This window comes from Dicentrarchus labrax, unplaced genomic scaffold (assembly GCF_905237075.1).
Source record: "Dicentrarchus labrax unplaced genomic scaffold, dlabrax2021, whole genome shotgun sequence".
Lineage (NCBI taxonomy): Eukaryota > Metazoa > Chordata > Actinopteri > Moronidae > Dicentrarchus > Dicentrarchus labrax.
This window is the reverse complement of record NW_026136710.1, coordinates 12,667,612-12,685,169: the sequence shown is the minus strand read 5'-3', so window position 1 is coordinate 12,685,169 and position 17,558 is coordinate 12,667,612. Positions and strand designations below refer to the sequence as shown.

The window sequence follows — 17,558 nt, the reverse complement described above, 5'->3', positions numbered from 1 at the left end:
TAAAAAAAAGTGTTGATAGCATCCATTTTGCAATAAATAAATAAAAAAGAGAAGAATCTTAGTTAAATGTTTTTTTTTACCTTTCTGGTTAGTTACACTGAGAGGTCGTGATGCTGGAGCAGATGTCCTGTGTCAAACCACAACACAGCATTTTGGTACCAGTATCATTTCCATACCAACATTGACTCGGAGCCAGCACAGCTCCTCCCTAAAACAAATCCTGCTTTGCTATTGGTTCAAGATCAATAATACAGTACAGGTTGAATGATTTGAGCTGATGGTAGCATTTCACATACAGTTAGTTTTCTCCCATTATTCACCACATGCAAAGGCTATGGGGCTATTTTCTATCACAGGTCTGTAGCAGCTACCACATGACCTGTATCTTTGTACTTCGTTTTATTCATTAAAAGCTTATATATTTATGTCTACATGATTCAAATGCTCAGCAGTGGTAAATTGTTGGTTTGTGTAACCTGTGCCTTATTACTCTTAAATGAGACTTTAGCTGGAAGGATGGCCTGTAGAAAGAGGGTGACAGTCAAAGCACAAGAAGAAGGGTTACTATTATAAGACAGTGAATCCTTAAAGGACCAGTGTGTAGGATTTTGTGGCATCTAATGGTGAAGTTGCAGATTGCAACTAACTGAACGCCGCTCACATATGTATTTGAAGAAGAAATGGTGGCTGCGAAACTCACAAAAAAGGCGAAAGTTTCTATCTAGAGCCAGTGTTTGGTTTGTTCGTTCTGGGCTACTGTAGAAACAAGTCAGTTCAACCTGGCAGACTCCACGGAAGGCGACCCTCCTGCTCATACTCAAATGAAAACATACTTATTATATTCCATTTCTGCCAATACATCCTCCTAACACACTTTAACACAGAATAATAATAATTTTTATGACTAATTAGCACTGTTGCTTTTATTTTAAATTTTATATTATATTTATATTTTCACCATTATATGTACAATCACCAAGATACAGTAAATATTAATTAGGTTCTGGTTGGCTAGAAAGGTCTTCTGCTCTTACTGACTACCATCGAACTCTCCCCAGTTTCTGAACATCTCCATGAGTGGAATATTTATAATTCATATACAGATGGAAGACTATAACAGATGTTTCAAACTATTTTTCATGTATATATGAATCATACTGAGTCTTCAGTGTCATTGTTCCTTTGATGAAAACAGACACGCTGTGTTACTCTATGTGCATCACGATGTTTATGATATTTGATACAGAGGAACATTCTCTTGCTTATAAAGAGATATATTCATCATGCAGAACAAAAGTAGAGTAAGTTAACTATAACTGAACACTTGAACACACAAGCTTCCTGTGTAAAATATCACGCAACAAAAAAGTTAGAACAAGAAAGATCACTGTTCCAAAAACAGACTGCTGGTCAAAAGGCAAACAATTTGGGGAAATTGCTTCGGGTGAAATCTATGAATTTTTGCTTTGTGTCATGCAGAAGACCCTCTTAAGGGCAGATTTGGAAAATTGTCTGTTCAAAATCACTTTTACAATGGCTGAACACATGGAATTAGCCACATAATAAGCAGTTGCGTGTTGACGTCCCATTGCTATCAGAGATCACAGCCTTGTGTGTTGTCTGTGCTGTACACTGGTACAAAAACAAGATAACAACTGCAAGCAGAAATAAATGTTATAACATGTTATACTTTTACTTCAGACGTGAAGGTTTATATATTTCAGCAGGTTTTAGGTCAACATGACAATGACTGGGTATCACGTTTACATAAAAACTTGAAGAACTTAGAAACATAATTATTTTCTTTACAGTATAATACAGTAACAAAGTCTCTCATTTGCCCAAGTTTCAAAGTGGTCAACAATAAAACCTAGATGTGTTCAATGTGGTTTGCATCACATGCTTTTAACTGTTGGGCAAGCACTCATGCTCATCTGGCAATGATGAAGTTTTTCACATTTCCTTCATGTGCAAAATTAAAACTGTCATGCAAAGAAACATTTCTTCTTTGTGTGATTTAGTGAGTTCTGCACATTTCTCTGCATAGCACAGCTTTACAGTAAAAATTAAAGTGTTTGCCAGTTTGTATTCGAATGTGTCAAATGTGTTGCATGACCCAGTTTTCCCTTTTCAGGATGATTGAAGTTATTTCAGGCCTGGAAGCTTGCAGCTGTGCACTATGCAGCAGTACGTATCCATGTACTTCTACAGAGACTAGATGACATTCTCAAAGAGCTGCATAGAAGCCATTATATTTTCATCCTGTTGAGAAAAGAAAACAGACGCAGAAGTTGCTGTTTTAGCACCAAGCTGCATGTACTGTGGTATTTTACATATGGTAAAATGTGTCAGCGTGATTACCTTTTGGCAGGTTTCTATGAATTCATCAATAGTCACTACTCCATCCCTGTTCCGATCCATTTTCTGAAAAATGTCAGACATGTAAAGGATGTGATGATATTCAGATGCCAAGGATCAGGCTGTGTGGTTGCAGAGATAACATACCTGGAAGAATCTCTCCACATGCTCAAAGGGGGAATCGTCTCGTACGCTGGGTAAGGTATACCTACCCATCATGTCATAAATGGAGGTCATTATTGCCATCATTTCCTGCAGAAGACCAGACAGACATACACATCACATCTGCAACAGATTTTGTTCTGTTTTCACATAAATGAGTTTTTATTAGTTGAACGTACCTCTTTAGTAACGTAACCGTCTTTGTTGATGTCATACAGGTTGAACGCCCATCGCAGTTTCTCTGTAACGGAGCCTCTGAGCAACACAGACAATCCTATCACAAAGTCCTGTAAAACCAAGAGGAAGTTTAATTATTAACTTTCATTAAACAAAAATCATAGACCTTTTTCACAGCAGCCATTCTGACATGAAGTAGTAGGGTAAACACAGGTGTTACCAATGATACTAATTAAGGTCAGGGTGCTGCTACTGCGCATGCTGGGTCACTGGAAAAAGCTCTGCTACACTAAATGGAATGGAGCCTTGATTACGATCATTAGTAATATTGGTCTTTACCCTACTATTTCATGTCAAAAAGGCTGCTGTGAAAAAGGCCTACTGTACGTACTTCAAAGTACAACAACAACAACAAACATGCAGTTCCAACTCACCTCAAACCGGATGGAGCCACTTCTGTCCATATCAAACGCGTTGAACAAGAAATGTGCATACGTGGTTGCGTCTGAGAACACAAAATGAATATGCAGGGTTGAAGATGAACAGGAAATCTATAATTACAATACACTAATAAATTTCTTGATATTTTCTTTCACTTCACACAAGCTGTTATTTAAGTTTAACTGAAGATTTAGTAAAATATTAGTTTTGATGAATATTAACCACCTTGATTCTCATTGTTCAGACAGTTTTAACTGCTTGCTACTAGATTTAAAAATAAATAATAGAGAGGGCATTCATTTTTTATGCTTATGCAATACCGGTTTGCATTATTTACATACTGTACCTCCTTGAGGGAAGAACTGTGAGTAAATGGTCTTAAAAGTTTCCTCATCCACAAGCCCACTGGGACATTCCTGTTGAAAGAGAAACATTTGTGTTACGTTATCATAAACCAATTAGATTTTGGTTCTGCCTCAAGCATTTAACATGTCAACTTTTGAAGAACATTGTTTCAAATTGAGTTCAACTGCACTTTCTGCAGCTGCCCCCCTGTCAGTCAGTCAGTTTCAGCTCAGGAATAGCACGCTGCCATCTTGGATCATTCAGATTTGTCATGTTGATATAAAAAATAATCTTGTGTTTTAAATAACTAACAAACATATTATAGGATCAGGTCAGAAAGTGTGCAATAGAGCAGCACAGGGCAGATACAGTCCCTGACTGCAGTGCAGGATTATTACCATTAGAGGGCTCAAAGAGCTGAATATCCAAAAGCTTCAGTGATGCAAAGAAACATTATATTACTCATATCAAAGGCCAAAATGATGAGTCAAATGCAATATTTTCATCTTCCAGGCTTTAAGTATTGTCAGTTCATTGTAAATAATGGTTTTCATTCCATCAAAAAACCTGTAGCAGCTGAAACACAGGTGGAAATAATAACAGCAATGGATCTGCTTTTCCTGCAACGATAAGTCAATATGTCTTGTTTACACTGAATATTTCTCACCACAGCCCATTGTGTGTATTTATGGTCTCAGAAACCTCATAAAACATTTGTAAGCTTTTATTTAATCTTATTTCTACTCCTCTTTAATGGTATTTTCCCATTTTTAATGGCACATTACAATCACTAAAACTAGTCAAAAACTCCACAAGGTACCTTTAATCATGGCATAACAAAGTGATTTTCATTCTCGTATTGACTGGTTGACTGAGTCTATGTGCAAATTGTGACTCTGATGACTATATTTGCATTACACAAATTTAAAAAAAAAAAGGTTTGCAAAGAGCCCCAATTTGCTCTGGATCAAATATGTGTGGGATGAACTGTAAACATTTGTGTCTGACTTCATAATGCTCTTATGGCTGAATGCAGCCAGGTCCCAAAATCTTGTGGTAAGCCTTCACAGAAGACAGAAGAGTGGGGGCTGTTAAAGCAGCAGAACAATGCCCCTAGTTTTAGAGAGAGAGAGATTCAGCAATCATATACACCAATCAGCCATAACATTATGCCCCCTGGGCACCCTGGTGGTCATAATGTTATGCAGCCCCATATGGAACAAACTATGATACATAGTGTGTTCTGTGACCTTTCTATCAGACCCAGTATTAACCTTTTCAGCAGTTTGAGCTACAGTAGCTCATCTGTTGGATCGGACCACACTAGCCAGCCTTTACTTTTCATGTACATCAGTGAGCCTTGGTCTCTGGTTCCTTTTCCTTCCTTGGACCACTTTTGATAGGTACTGACCTCTGCAGACCGGGAACACCCCACAAGAGCTGCAGTTTTGGAGATGCTCTGACCCAGTCATTGAGCTATCACAATGTGGCGCTTGTCAAAGTCGCTCAAACCCTCATGCTGCCCATTTTTCCTGCTTCTAACACATCAATTTGAGGACAAAATGTTCACTTGCTGCCTAATATATCCCACCCACTGACAGGTGCCATGATAACCAGATAATCAGTGTTATTCACCAGTCAGTGGTCATAATGTTATGGCCAATCAGGGTATGAGTACCACATACTCTTGATCACAAAACTGCGGAGATCATGGCAAGGGACGCAGCTGTGTAGTCATGTTATCATGATATTTGCAAAAATCCTTTCAAATCAAAACCAGTTGAGAAGTGAATCTGATGAACAACTACCCCTGACTGTGCTGATTGTTTTCATACATTTTTGAAGCCTCTGTAAAGAGACTGAAGCTCCTTCCTGGTGAACTGTGTCTGGGCTTGGAGCTGGTCGAGGCCCTCAGGTTGGTGACGCACCATGGAGAGTTCAAGGTCGCTGTCACAGCTGTCTGTCAGAGGGAAACAGAGAAAACAAGGGGGTGGAGTGGGAAAGAGGGGGAGGAATAAAGGAGGGAGGAAATACAGGTAAGACAAGAAAGAAAGAAAAATGAAAGGGTAGGAGGGAGTTGAAAATACTATAAAATCAAAATAGATGGGAGGCACAAAAAAGTAAAATGACTGCACGTAAATAAAAATGCTCACCATCTTTACAAACAAAATACAAATTTGAAAACAAAAATGGAGAGGTGTAAGAAGGAAAGGTGAGACAAGGAAATGGGTGGGAGATAAAAGGGGATAAGAGTACGTATCGGATAAAAATGGCGAAAGAAGATGAATCAGGAAAAGATCTACAGTAGATAATTTTTTGATAGAAATGTGGAAAAAATACAAGTAAAGGGAACTTGTAGCTTGCAAAAATAGTGTGGTTAGAGGAAATATGCAGGTATAGGATAACAAGTGGGTAAGAGCAGTTTGTTAAGGAAAAAAGATCTCTAATTGTGGACACTATGGCTCTGTCTGAAATAACTCCCTCTTTCACTCATTCCCTGCATGATAAACACACAATAATTCAGCCTATAATAAGTAACAAATTGAGATTTCACTACCATTTGTGTCCCATGACTGACAGGTGTAGTGTCACTTCACATTGCAACTTATGACACTTAAATAAAATGTTGCAAATAAGGAGTTATTTTAGACACAGCATTTCACTTGCCATAAAATCCCAGGTGTCACTAATAAACATTGATGAAGTCTGCATTTCATCCAAACTAAAACCAATGCAGCCATAATTCATCTTAATAGTAACAGCTGTGTTTGACAAGTCTGTGTCCACAGATAAAAAGGGTTATTATATCAGCCAATGGGAGTAAGGGACATAACTGTTCAAGTTCAGCCAGCTCAATAAAAAGATATGGGGACGAGGTTAATGAAGATGGCTGGGATGAAATAATAATAAAACTAAATAAAATGCACAGATTGAGGAACACTACAGGAGGTACTCACCATCTTTACAAGAAAAAAACACAAATTGAAGTTGAAAAAGAAGAAGTTGAAAAAGAAGACATTGAGGAAAGGTGATGAAGAAATAAGAAGGAAAGAAGAAAGTCACAGAAGCGTTAAAATATTAAGGCCTAGCTTGACATTTAAGTAACCAACATTTACAGTGAGGACACAATTAAAAGATAGATTCACATCTTAAAAACATTAACATGCCAATATGTAGAATTAAAGAGTTTTTGTTTGTTGTTCACTGCTAGTATGAACAGGAGGACAATTACAGCGACCAAAAATAATTTCTATGATGATTTATATTGTTTCGAACTGTTTTAATTAGACTTTAAAAAATGTGAAACAATCCTTCAATATTTTACAGCAGTTTTTTGCGACTGCAGTTACTCATCATCAATCATTTTTATATTACTATTACAGTCAACAAAATAACAATGTTCCAATGCTTTTGACATACAAACATCCTAATTTAACGTCTTAAAACTTTATGTCTTACCTTCCAGTGACAAAGGCTCCCAAATCCCGAACTGTTTGAGCACAACAACAAACAGTCCAATGACAACAGCAATGGCAATTATTTCCATGCCATCCAGTCCCATTGTTACCTTGCATTAGATACCGCCTGTGCAAAAGCCCCTTTAAAAAAAACCTAAATTAACGAATGCTTTTGTAAAACAGATACTGGATCTTCTCAGCTTGTATTCTCATAAACATCATCTGTTACCAGTCTCTTCCTTCCTGCAACCTCCTTTTATCAGTGTTTTTGTACAGGCATCAGCTATTATGTTCACTTAAATGAAACCCCTGACTTAAACCACTGACCAGGAAGAAAAACAGATTGACTGTAGAGCATCCTCCTTTAAGTTAACAGGTTCAAAGTCCATCATGTCCTCTTGCAAAGAAATATCGAATTCATAGAAGCTTAATCCCCCAAAATTATCCAAAGCTATCTCCGCTCGCAAATGATCCATCTCTGTTACAGCTCGCCGGCATTCTATGTCCTGAGTTCATTTTAGGATCTCTTCCACAACTCCATCAACTCAGGGGCTCCACCCCTACTCACTCCATCTCCTCTTACTCTGTCCTGAGCTGTGTGTGTGGTAGTGGTGGTGGTGGTGGTGGTGGTGGCCGGGGGGGGTTATTACTGAAGGAATTTCTTTACTAATAGTCTCTGATTGACAGTCCACGTAATCTTTATTTGCTCAGTCATGTCAAGGATGTAAAGCTGTAAAACCAAGCATTGATCCACATTTGCTGATGGCACGGATATGAACAGCACTTAGAAAGAAGGAGCCGGCCCTGCCCTGTGTGGCGCTGCTCGTGTCTACTGGGTCGTTCAGTGATACACACGGTCAATAACTCAAGAGGATTCTTACTCAGAACTGAAAAACATTGTGGCCGTTGTGATTGTAAAAACTGGTGCTTTGTTTATGGCATTGTAGTTAAGAATAGTAAAACCTAAGTGAACCTGCACACCTCTGAGGTCAATTCTGTAAAATGCTCCACATAACATACATCTGAGAGTATCGGTGGTCCAGGAGGACTTTTTCACAAGTTGTTGTTGTCAAGATGTGAGTGAGTCTTTGTATGATTGTGCTGTACTGGAGGATGATGAGAGTAAAGAAGAATATAGTTCACAACTGATGACTCTGCACAACATAATGGACTCGGTTTAAGTAGGAAAGCAGGGTGGAGAGGAAATCAATTGTTGAGAGGTAAAATATTGGTCTTAAAGAAAGCGGGCCAGAAATGCATTTGGATAGCCGGGGAGGGGTTATGTAAATTGACTCGTCCTTAATGTTAAACATCTTCTGAAATAACTAATGAACTGGGATAGTGCCTCTCCAAAAATACCAAAAGGAATTTCAATTCTATGGCTGCAGGGCGCCTCAAGAGAGGTGTTATTCTGTACCTTTATTTCCCACATATCCCTTCATCTTTGCACTTAGTCTTAGAGTGGGTTTTTAAATTTTAATTATCACTTTTAAAGCCCGAAATTAGTGTGAAATTAAGTTACATCTCTAACCTCACAACTCTCCATCACTGACCCCGAAGTCCTCAAATGCTGCCCAAATCCAGATTAAAAAATAAAGGTGACAGAGTGTTTGCCATCAGGACCCCCTAAACTGTGGAACAACCTTCCAGTGGAGATCAGGATCACTTCTTTTCAGTCTCTTCTTAAAACACACTTTTATTATAGTCTTGCATCTTTGTGATCCTTCTTACTTTTATTCCCCATTGTTTTATTGTTTTAACTCTATTTTTTTTTTACATTATCAATTATTCTATGTATTGTTTACTGATGGTGCTATGATTCTTAGTGTTCTTTCAAGATTGTTGTTGTTTTTACCCTGTAAAGCACTTTGTAAACCCAGTGCAATAAATAAAGTGTATTATTATTATTATTGTTACTGGAAATTTGTATTCAGAATTTGTTCCATAAGATGTTATAGTTTCAGAGTGATATTTTAATTTGTAATGAAAGTTTGATAAGATGTCCATTATATAATATAATAGTTTCTTATTGCTTATATTGCTATATTAAAGAAGAGGATATAGCATTAGGATCTTTTGTGTTTGCAACATTGCCAGTGTCAGTGATGGGTTGTCTAATAAAATGGTGCAACTGGTTGGTGGTTTGTGCAGTATTTTTGACGTGTTGGTTAATCCTACTTCACCAGCCAGAAAGACACTCAGCCATTACATCAACATGCAAGATGCATGAGCTCATGTGGGAACTCTCCTGCCATAAAAATAATGCAGTATTATACTGTTTAATGCACCCTAAGTGCTGAGCTATCCCTGTTCTTCTATTAAATACAGACAAGAGTGAGGTGGCCTAAGCATGCAGACTGCAGAGTGTGCAGCCATCAGTCTCACCATCAGGCTTTAATGACTGCAGTGAGAGCAACATTACAGCTCAGAGCCTGAGGCCATCAATCAACTAAAAAACTATCACACAAGTTCTCGTCACACAATTAAACACCCTTAACTTTGCTCCCTTTCAGCCCTTTTTCTTAGCGCACACATTTAGTGATTCCATCCCTAGGCTTATTGTTTCTGGCACTGGAGAGGCTTCATACACACATCTTGCATTGTGCATCATCAGACTCGGAATCTGATTGTCAAAGATACAGGTTTTTAAATGGACAGCCATTCTGGATGTCATTTTGATTTCCATATTTCATTCATCTGTTGGTTATTCACATATCTTCCTTTAACAGCTGATACGATATGACAGAAAGCACAGATGTTCTCACTCTCTATAATATCATATGACGGTAAACTTCCTCTCTTATACAGTTATTAATGGGAAGAATGCGCAGCAACCACAGCCACAATGGTAATTCATTGTACAGATTGACCTCTTAAATATAATTAATATAATATAATCGTTGGGCTTAACCAACACTAAGTGGCCGATTCACACATCAGCTTCCTTGTTTCCTTTACTAACATCAAATCAGATAACAGCTCAAATGTAGTAACAAAAAAAGGAGATCTTTACAAAAAATACACAATATCCTGTATTTACTTGTGTGACATTTCTGGATGAGTGTGTTTAGGAGTTACTTAACACAGTATTGTAACAGTGTACCAGTGAGTTTTCAGATGTCTAGTGTTGAGTAAACTGATCACCACTGGTAACAAACCCACAACTTCATACACAGTATGAGGTGGAAAAACTCATAAGGCAGGAAGCGGTGTCTGTTGTACAACAAGTACACAGTAATGACAACCAAACAAACATCTAAAAAACTTGCATGAGCTACGTCTATATGAGAGTGAGTGCAGACCACCATCTACTGTACAGAGACAGCAGTGCAGGAGACTTTCAGTTGCTATAATGTCTACAGACCAGCAGATGGCAATTAAGTTGTTATAAAGTGAGGGAGATATTACACCTATTTCCATTTTAATACGTAACTAACAGTCCTGATGGATAAAAATAACAGTAAGTGAGAATAATGATGCTAACACATTGTTTTTAGTGATTCACTTCAATCCTACTGTAGATTTACTTCAAGGCCTCATAAATAAAAGATTGAGACCTTTTCCATGCTCATGTCCACATTAGACATCACATACACTGTTATATCCAAATTGTGTAATATAAATGTTTTTACAGGCAAAATACTTCAAAGTGATGGTTTGTCAGTCATCAGAGCATTTGATCTGTGACTGTTTCCATCAATGTCCTGTCCAATGCACATGGCCATCTGTCTGTTGGCAGAGAGAGAAGTCAGCAAAATGATTCTGGATGACAACAGCAAGTCATTTCTGGAAACCGCAGAGGAGAGATTTTGTCTGCTCATCACTGTGTTTGTTACTCAGGCTTTTGTATCAATGGGGAAAATAATCTAACAATTCAAAGAGATTGTTTCCACATTACTCGAAGTAAGGGAATTATTTTGTGTGATGCTGCTTGGACGGAGAGCAGGAATGAACGTCTGTCCTGCCTGTCAAGTGTATGCACATAGCTGTCTGTCTGCGCTCTCTGCCCGCACAGAGGGGCAATGTCAATAATTTATAGAAACCGAGAAAATGGGGGCATGTAGGGGCAGTCAGTGGAAGACACTGTGATCCTCATTTGAAGAATGTGCCATTTCTTCTTAAATTAAACATGATGAAAGGAACTCCACAGCTGTGTATGTATGTATGTATGTATGTATGTATGTATGTATGTATGTATGTATGTATGTATGTATGTATGTATGTATGTAAGTATGTATGTATATTTTCTGGTTGATTAATCCCATCCTAAATTGTAATCATGGATTGAAACGAGGCCTTAAAATGAAATCCTGTTGTTTTTGGGCAGCAAACAGCTCTCTCTCTCTCTCTCTCTCTCTCTCTCTCTCTCTCTCTCTCTCTCTCTCTATCTGTGTGTGTGTATGTTTGAGAGTGAGAGAAAAAAGAAAGGGAGGGTGAGCACTGGATGGTGATGATAGATCGATGTGTAGTGGATCAAACTTAATTCTGTGAAGCAGAATCAGAGGTAAGAGTGGCAGCGGTTCATTCATTGACTGATTAGCTGCTGAAAAGAAGTGGCATTTAGTGAAGAAAGAAGCCTGTGAGGTAAACACTGAATAGAGGGAAAGCAGGGCGAGAACATATAGTAGATGTATACTGTATATGGAGTGGGGGGCAATGCTTAAAAATTCATGTATTCTGTAGTGCAAGAGATGGAAGGCCTGCCCTCCTACTGTATCTCCCTCTGCTTCCCCACCTCCTGTTGTCACAGACAATCGTGCAGACATTCAATTTACTGAGTTGTTGTTTAGGGTGTTAGCCTGCTGGTGCGTCTCTATGTGCCTGTACCTGGCCCTTGTTGCGTGGTACTGGCGATAATCCACTTGACGAGACAGCACTTCATCAGAGATTTACGCGTGAGCCTTGGTTTCTGCCACTTGGAGCCCTCTGTCTGTCCACCCTGGTTTGGATCCATCCCATTGGCATCAGGCAGCAGGCCGCCATCCACTGTCTTCTCATCCGCCTGAGGAAGAAAAGCTCTTTACAGACAGGAGACAGACCTTATGGTGCTTCTCTACTAAGTTCAACCAGCTAATTCACCTGACCACACCTGCAGGAAGGGAGAAGAAAACAAGCACTCCTGCCTGGAAAAGGAGACACACAACCAGGTGTCATTTCTCTCATATTATAACAGACAATTTTGCTCACCAGATGGGCAATAGTTATTAATTAAGTTAGTAATATTGTGTGTCCAAAAGAGACTTCAGGTTCCCACCCACCTTTGTCTGTTTGTTTTGAGTGTTGGGTGCATCATGTAGGGGCATGGCCCTATGGATGGCAATGTTGGTTTGACGATGGTCGGGCCAAGACTTTGGTACAGAGTGAACTATCTCAACATGGATTTGATAGATCTCCATGACATCTGGTACAGATATTCATATTCATGGTGCCCAGATGATGAATCCTAATGATGATGTTCTTGTTTATAGTTTTCAGGGAACTGACTCTACAACTATTAGATGGATTTCCATGGAATTTGGTGCAGTAATTCACATCCAGTACTTTGTTTTATGACTAAATATCTGCAAAACTACTGACATTCATAGCATCACCATGTTAGCTTTGTCAGAGTGAGCATGTTAGCACGGCTGCCTGTCTATTGTTCTTGTTGTTGGTAGCCTTGGTAGCTTCGAACCGCACATGCAGAATTGCTCAGAAAAAAAATGTTGGGGTTCCCTAGTGACTCTCTGGGTTTATGATGCTAAACATGTAATTGCAAATGCATGTCCCTGGATTTAAGTTCAGCTGTGGCCTTTGTTAAACTCTCTCTCCCTCCTGTCACGCCCTGCCAGCCCTCTGCTGCACTCTGTCTAATAAAAGAAGAAAATGCCTCTAAAGTCCTTTAGGCCAATGGGTCTCTCAAGCCTACAAACTATGTTTACAACCTATCATCCACTGTCTGGTATAGGATGAAAGTTACAGACAGCAGAAGGTCCTTCACACTCTCTAAGACATATTACATATCTGCTGAGGAAGTGCATCCCACAGAACCCAATTTAAACCCATTTAAATTCATAACTTCCTATAACTGCCTTTTAGGAGAGACAAGTTATATATTTATATAGGTTTTTAATCATACAGTGGTATGGCATGACAGTAGGTTTTGGCACTGGCAAGCTGGATCTTCTTTCACAGTGAAAAGGCTCTTGTGACATCCAGATCGATACGTCAGTAATCAATACCTCAATACTCAAACGCTGTTCATTTGATATTAAAATGTATTGTTACAAAGAATGATCTATCTTTATGTGGTTGCAAGGCTCCCGTAGATACTTCCAGACTCTTTGCAACAACATACATTTATGTTAAGGTTATTTTATTACTGCAGTTTGGAAGAGATACATAGCTCTGTAAATGGTGGTCTTTTATATCTTATACAGATTAAGAGATATTAAAGAAGTTTTAAATGTGATTAGTTCCCGGAAAGGGGAGCGAAAAAAAAAATCTAATAATCTTGTAACATGAGCACTTATGTGAATAGGGACATGCAAGCTCTCTTGTTTCCAGTTATTTGCCCCATCACATAACATCTTCTCATCTCACACCAGATGCACATTCAGTGTATATTTAGATTAATATTTTAGTGATAATTAAGGATTACATATCTGAGTGAGTGCCTTTAAATAGCACAGCCAGTGTAGAATAATAGCATAATAACTGTAATGCTTTTTGTGTTTCCATTTTGAATATATTTGTTGTCTCAGGCACCGTCTTCATTGGACTGTGTATTTCATTGTCATATGTGTTGACTCATAAGGTAGCCACTGTGTTATTGTACAATATCCTGCCCAGCATGTCTACATGTTCAGCTTTTCTTCTAGGTTTAGATTTGGCTTCTTCCTTCCTTTTGGTGTTTGGTTCTTTAGAGGCAGTTTTCTTAAGGCTCTTGTCTCCCTTTTCTTTGTCTCTGCCGAGTCTTTCAGTTGCTCAGGATAAAGGGATCTATAAATAAAACAGCTTTCTTTGAGCAGTTGTTGCAAATGTAATGTAAAGAGTTTTTAGAGAACAGGACTAGTATCTGGTTAGGCTCTTCTGCCCCTTGATCCCCTATTTGAATATGAAGGGATGCCAAAGCATACAGAGCATCGAGAGTGTCGCTCAATAATTCACACTCTTTAAAACTGCATCAATAAAAGATCAGAGTTGGCTGCCATGTTGAGGTGAATGATGACTATGAGTAAAACAATAAGAATGATACTTGATGGATCATCCAAAAGCCACATGAACAAACAGACACATACTGTACACACACACACACACACACACACACACACACACACAGGCAATCACACTGTATGCATCAATCAGACTAAATATCCATGTCTCTTACTTCTGGAGTGTCTTAAGAGTTAACCCTATAACATATTGAGCACATTGTAAAATATCAATCATATTAAATCATCTGTGACCCATTCAGAATTTCAGTGAGTTCATGTTGAGGAAACTAAAAGGTTTGAAGAGAAGGTGATTTGGGTCATAACATCCAAAGCGCTGCATTATTAAAAGGCCTGAAGCCATGTGTGCCGAGTAGGGAGATGCTCCCTGTGATCATCCAAGTCATCAGGAACACCGTGGGCGACCATCCTCCACTGATCAGCACATATGTTACCTCTGCGAGAACACACACACACACACACACACACACACACACACACACACACACACAGAGCTAAAACAAAGACACAGCCTGATATCTGCCAAGATTGTTTCTTTTTTCCAGCCTATAAGAGACAGACAGCTGATGGTAGAAATGTCAGTGAGATGACAGCCCTTCTGCTGCTTTGGATCTGTTCAATGCTCGCATCCTTTCTCCCAGCCCTGCATAGCACAACTCGACTCTTTACCACCTGTGATGCTCCTAACCTCTATTTACTCCTGTTTGCCATATAGCTACGATGGTTTAGCCTGAAGTTATTGGTCGTGAAAAACAAACAAGCACAGGTTGTATGTTACTTTATACCTCCACTTCACTACATTTCAGAGGGAACTATTGTAGTACTTTTTACTCCACTACTATTATTTGACAGCTTTAGTTACTTTACAGGTCCAGATGTGTAATGTAATGTGCAACGTGACGTTGCCTATGTATGTGTGTGTATTTGTTTTATTATGTGTTTGGATGAGATATATTCTACTCTATACTACATTAAATACTAAAACCACTTTTAAATACTACAAATACGATCAATAAATAAAATACAATGCATTTTTATAGAATAAACAACCCAACAGCATATAAACTTAGCCACACATATGCTGTACATTAAAATGCTGCGTATATGTTAATGCAATAATAATAATATCCCAATAATATAATGCATATACGCTTTAAAAGGGGCAGTTCTGCATATTTTTTTACCTTGATAAGTATTTTTTTTTTTTTGCTGATAATAGATCTGAAATGACTACATTTGAGTATTATTACTAAAACACAAAGTATCCGAGTACTTCCACCAATGTATGCCTCGCTAAAATGATTTTTCTCATTAATGTTTAGTTAGACTTTCTGCTTGTGGATAATTGAGGTCAAAGTAAGTTCGCTGCACAGTCCCACAGGTACACTGAGAGGACATACAGGAATATAAACATAGCCTATAGATCGCACTGCATATAGTCTTCTCCAGCATTAAGTATAGTAAAGCATATACAGTAACATATGTTTGTCGTACCTGCATTGCGTCTGGTTTCGAGTTGCTGTTCTGCAGAAGAAATCGCTGCAATCCTTCTTCGCTCCCGTTCCTCAAGCGACCCCTAAGTGATCTGCAGCACGCAGAGAGACGAGAGAGAAAACTGCTATTGGAAGGAGGAGCAGAGCTGCTCAGAGTCCGCGGCTCACACACTCATCTGAGGAGAAACACCGTAAAACTGAAGTCACCACAGCAGCAGATTAACAACCCAACCCGAAGAGTCAAAGAGATCCTCAACAGAGCATCACTTCTGCTCAAGCTGCTCCCAACAAGTGAAGAGGAGGAGGCAAACAATTTATAGAGCGAGGTGTGGATGAGGTGCGTACATCGTGACAAATATTATTAGAAGTGCCAGACATATTATAACTTGCAGTGATGGCGTATGGGTCCAAACTCAGACAAGCGCTAACAGTCTGACTCTCTGAGGAAATTAAAAAGGATTCCTGTGTTTCACACACACACACTGCCCGAGTAGATTGGCTTTCTGTATGAGCCTGCTCACATATAATAATATTAATAATAACAGGAAGACTACAATATTATTTCTCACTTTTATCAAGTCACAGTTTGTTGTTTTTTTGGGGGACAAACTGTGATGTGTCACTTTCTTCTAAAAGAAAAGTTGTACAGCATTAGCAGGATCAAAATCACAATGAGAGGAAACATCACAATGTACTCTTATTTGAGTTATTTCATTGCTTTAGAATATCAATACAGTATTTACTGTATTGTGGTCTCTTGCTCACAATTTTAATTAAATTAATTAAATTTCAGGTTTGTTCCTGCCAGATGTTCTTAAACCACAGAAAACCTACAAAACCCAACCCATCAACATTGAACAAACACGCTGCATAGAGGTTTATAATATGCTGAAAACCACTGTGTCAAAGTGGCATTATGCAGCAAAACTCCTTTGATTCGACTTTGAAATTTGACATCATTTTTCCAGTTAGTCATGCACACTTTGTACTGTGCACCTGTTCCCATCCACGGTTCACATTAACTTGGAAGGTAAATGAATACGAGCACAGGAAGCTGCCTCCTGTGCCCAAAATATGCTCTGACATTGCTTCTGAGACTGTTTAAGTGCCTCTTCTCAAATTCTATGAAAGTCACAAGGAGGTTTTGGGAAATCTGACAAAAGAAAAGAGCAAAAGGGAGGGAGAGAAAGATAAGAGAGTGATGGGTTGGGTGAAAAAAATAGTCTCCTTTTATTCTAGATAAGAAATCAACACTGGACCAGAAATCAGCACCGGACTTGCTAGTGTGTGCATGTAGATGCAAAAAACAACAACCAAAACAAAACAAACCTGGGCCCTGGTGGTTCCTATGAAGTCATTTGAAGGTTAAAGATGTTTCTGTTACTGTAGTAGATGAATATGATGGTTGGTGGGGGTCAAATTGTATCTCAGCCGCCATTAAAAAGGAGAAGTTGTAGAGAAAGTGTGATGAAAGGTGACACAATGACAAAAAGTCATTCTCAAAGAAGATGAATGTGTACCTAAAATATAAACTATTAACAGCTGTTTCACTTTATTTCCATGAATTCTGTATCATTACACAAACTGAACATTATTTGCTCTGGATTATTAAAAAAATGTAAGCAGCTGTAAGTGAAATTCTCCAGAAACTTTAAAACATTTAACCAATAAGACAAAGAAGCTCTACAGCTCTTAAAGGCACAGTGGTGCTTGGAGCTAAACGCTAAAACTCAGGATTCTAATATGCTCACATTATCAATGCTAACATGTTGATGTGTTTATACAGTGTTCACTATCTTAGCTTAGCATGTTAGCAGGCTAGCATTCGGACACATTTACACAATGATGGTCATTTACCCACGATGCTATAAGGCTGCTAGCAAGATTAAAATGTGAAACATGTCAACAAT

General features: G+C 38.6%; 1 protein-coding gene across 3 annotated transcripts; it reads right to left on the bottom strand.

The window, feature by feature from the left end:
* Window positions 1–1,668: 1,668 nt before the first annotated feature.
* Window positions 1,669–15,964, bottom strand: LOC127370152 (calsenilin-like). Of its 3 annotated transcripts, XM_051411925.1 has the most exons (9): window positions 15,650–15,964; window positions 11,769–11,943; window positions 5,319–5,443; window positions 3,485–3,554; window positions 3,132–3,202; window positions 2,700–2,807; window positions 2,506–2,610; window positions 2,362–2,424; window positions 1,669–2,262 (listed from the first exon to the last, which is right to left on the bottom strand). In XM_051411925.1, exons 1-9 carry the CDS (start codon window positions 15,653–15,655, stop codon window positions 2,215–2,217), a joined length of 771 nt encoding a protein of 256 aa, XP_051267885.1. In that variant the 5' UTR covers window positions 15,656–15,964; the 3' UTR covers window positions 1,669–2,214. The 3 variants fall into 3 exon arrangements, with proteins under 3 accessions (XP_051267885.1, XP_051267886.1, XP_051267884.1); XM_051411926.1 differs by lacking the exons at window positions 11,769–11,943; window positions 15,650–15,964 and adding an exon at window positions 6,943–7,568; XM_051411924.1 differs by lacking the exons at window positions 11,769–11,943; window positions 15,650–15,964 and having other exon boundaries at window positions 5,319–6,434.
* Window positions 15,965–17,558: the final 1,594 nt, after the last annotated feature.